Below are 2650 nucleotides of genomic sequence, written 5' to 3'. Positions count from 1 at the left end.
CTTATCCTTTCTCTAACATCATTATGTTTTTTTTGTTTTTGTTTTTTTTTGTTAATGTATGCATGGTGTCGTAAGTTTTACAATTGTTTACTGTTTGTGTGTGGATGAAGTTATATGAGAAGATGATCTCAGGGATGTACCTTGGTGAAATTGTAAGGAGGGTTTTGCTCCAAATGTGTGAAACTACTGACTTGTTCGGACCATTCGTTCCTGTCAAACTCTCCACTCCCTTTGCACTCAGGTACTTCTCTCTCACTATCTTTCTCCAACTCCATATTTGGTTGTGGTGTCAAGACTCAAGAGTAAGTAGGTAGGAATGTGCAGTTCGGTTTTGGCTCAGTTTTTTGGTTATATCGGTTTTGTAGAAAGTAAAACCAAATAAAAACCACTAGTAATTCGGTTTTGTTCGGTTTGATGCAATTTCGGTTTCAAATTCTCTTGCATTTAGATATCAAAAACGACTACTGTATATATTTTTTAAAACTTTATTTTATTTTGGTTTATTCATTTTTAGTTTGAATAGATGATGCAAGAATCGGTTTTGGTTAAGTTTCGATCTTGGTTCAGTGAAGATTTCGGTTTGTTCAATTTTAAACGTGGAAAACCAATATGATCATAAACACATTTGGATACAAACATTTCAGTCCACCTTTGCTTTATATGCTTATCCCTAGTTTCAGTGGCCTAAAATCATATACTGTATCTCTCAAAGTGGCCGTGGGTAAGGCCTTTGAAACTTGATTAGCTAAGGAAATGTTGATAAATTTCTAAATGAATTATTATTGTGTATATTTTGTATAGGACCGAGCATCTATGCAAAATACAAGAGGACAAAACTGATGATCTTCAAATTGTTGGATCAGTCCTATACGACATTCTAGAGGTACGTAGGTTGTTCAAATAAAAAGAAACTTAATCACATCCATAAATTGGAAAACCATACCAACCTGATCAAGCTATTGGAAATAGGTGGAAGCGAGTCTAGAGGCGAGGAGGAGAGTGGTGGAAGTGTGTGACACAGTTATAAAACGCGGAGGGCGTCTAGCAGGAGCTGGTATAGTAGCACTCCTGCAGAAGATTGAAAAAGATACCAAAAGGATGGGTTCAGGTAAAAGAACTGTTGTGGCTATGGACGGTGCACTATACGAGAAGTACCCGCAGTATCGAGAGTATATGCAAGATGCACTAGTCGAGCTTCTTGGCCATAAGCTTGCAAGTTACGTTGCGATCAAACACACCAAAGACGTGTCTGGGCTCGGTGCTGCTCTTTTGGCTGCTACTAACTCCATTTACTAGTACTTCATGAATATAAACTTTGTTTGTGTGTACATTATATTACATATCAATAAGATCATTACGAGAAGCAGCGAACAAGAAGAAGGTAGAACTATAGAAAAATCATTCTGGTCATTTTTAAATAAATTTGTTTTACACGAACTAATAATTTTGGACCAAAATATTTCTTTACTGCTAAATGAAACACGCTAGATGAAGTAGAAGTTCTGATATGTATTGCATCGATCTCTTTCTCTTCTTCTCTCTCGATCTCTCCCTAAACCCTAAATCTTTTGCAATGGAACCAAAACTGAGTGGTGGTGGTGTACCGGAAGAGGTGCTTCAGCCGTTGCTCATTGCTTCGGATTCATCCTCTTACTCTCTAGAAGAGTGCTTGAAGTTTCTTCTAGAGTCTTCCAAGACAGATTCAGGGCGCTCCGATCTCGCTTCCAAGGCTATTCTTCCTTATATCTTACGTCTTCTTCCTTCCCGCCATTATCTGAACCTCTCTCTCAAGGTCCTCCGCAATCTCTGCGCCGGCGAGGTTTCCAATCAAAACTCTTTCGTCGATCACGACGGTTTTGCTATCCTCTCCGACTTGCTTGCAGAGAAAACCAAAACCACGGAGGAAGATCTCGACACTGTTCGATTCGGGTTGCAGGTTCTAGCCAACGTTGTATTGTTCGGAGAAGAGAAACGTCAGAGAGATGTGTGGCTTCGGTTTTTCCCTGAGAGGTTCTTCTCAATCTCTAAGATTAGAAGGCTTGAGACATGTGATCCTCTCTGTTTGATTTTGTATGCTTGCTTTGATGGATGCTCTGATCTTGCTTCTCAGCTTTGCACCAGTGATGGCCTCACCATCGTTGCTGAAACTATACGGACTTCATCTTCCGGTAATGATTTGGTTGTTTATCTCTGATTTCAGCAAATTTAAGTTGAGGTCTTGTCTGATTCAAATTGTCATTGTTTTTGTAGTTGGGTCTGTGGATGATTATTATTGGCTCAAGTTACTTGTTTCGAGACTCTGTGTTGAAGACCATTGTTTCCCTCAGTTCTTCTCCAAATTATACAAAGTTGTTGATACGGTTCTTGGTCATAGGGATGAGACGTTCACATCAGAGCAAGCCTTTCTTCTGAGGATGGTGTCTGATATTGCAAATGAGCGGATAGGACAAGTGTCAATCCCCAAGGATGCAACTTGTTCCATTCTTGGATTATTCAAGAAATCTCTTGACGTTTTTGATTTTACTTCTAGTGAAAGATCTGAGCTTCCTACGGGTTCAACTGTGGTAGACGTAATGGGTTACTCTCTCGTACTAATAAGAGATGCTTGCGCTGGAGGTAGCCTTGAAGAACTCAACAAGGAAAACAAGGG

At 39.5% G+C, this 2650-nt stretch overlaps 2 protein-coding genes across 2 annotated transcripts in view; both read left to right on the top strand.

Moving 5' to 3' along the window:
- LOC104777701 (hexokinase-like 1 protein) overlaps positions 1–1366 on the top strand; it is a 4082-nt gene extending 2716 nt beyond the window's left edge. Inside the window, exons 8-9 of the mRNA XM_010501998.2 lie at positions 802–883; positions 970–1366. Of these exons, the coding sequence (XP_010500300.1) occupies positions 802–883; positions 970–1296 (409 nt within the window). The 3' untranslated portion in view covers positions 1297–1366. The remainder of the gene's footprint in view (positions 1–801; positions 884–969) is intronic.
- LOC104779195 lies at positions 1574–2642 on the top strand (the record flags this gene model as incomplete). The annotated part of the gene is made up of 2 exons (XM_010503571.1): positions 1574–2168; positions 2251–2642. Coding segments are annotated over exons 1-2 (987 nt in total), but the record flags the coding sequence as incomplete, so codon positions are not given.

The sequence above is a fragment of the Camelina sativa genome, chromosome 3 (assembly GCF_000633955.1).
Source record: "Camelina sativa cultivar DH55 chromosome 3, Cs, whole genome shotgun sequence".
Taxonomy (NCBI): domain Eukaryota; kingdom Viridiplantae; phylum Streptophyta; class Magnoliopsida; order Brassicales; family Brassicaceae; genus Camelina; species Camelina sativa.
Note: the sequence above shows the minus strand (reverse complement) of the source record. Positions and strands in the feature narration are given on the sequence as shown.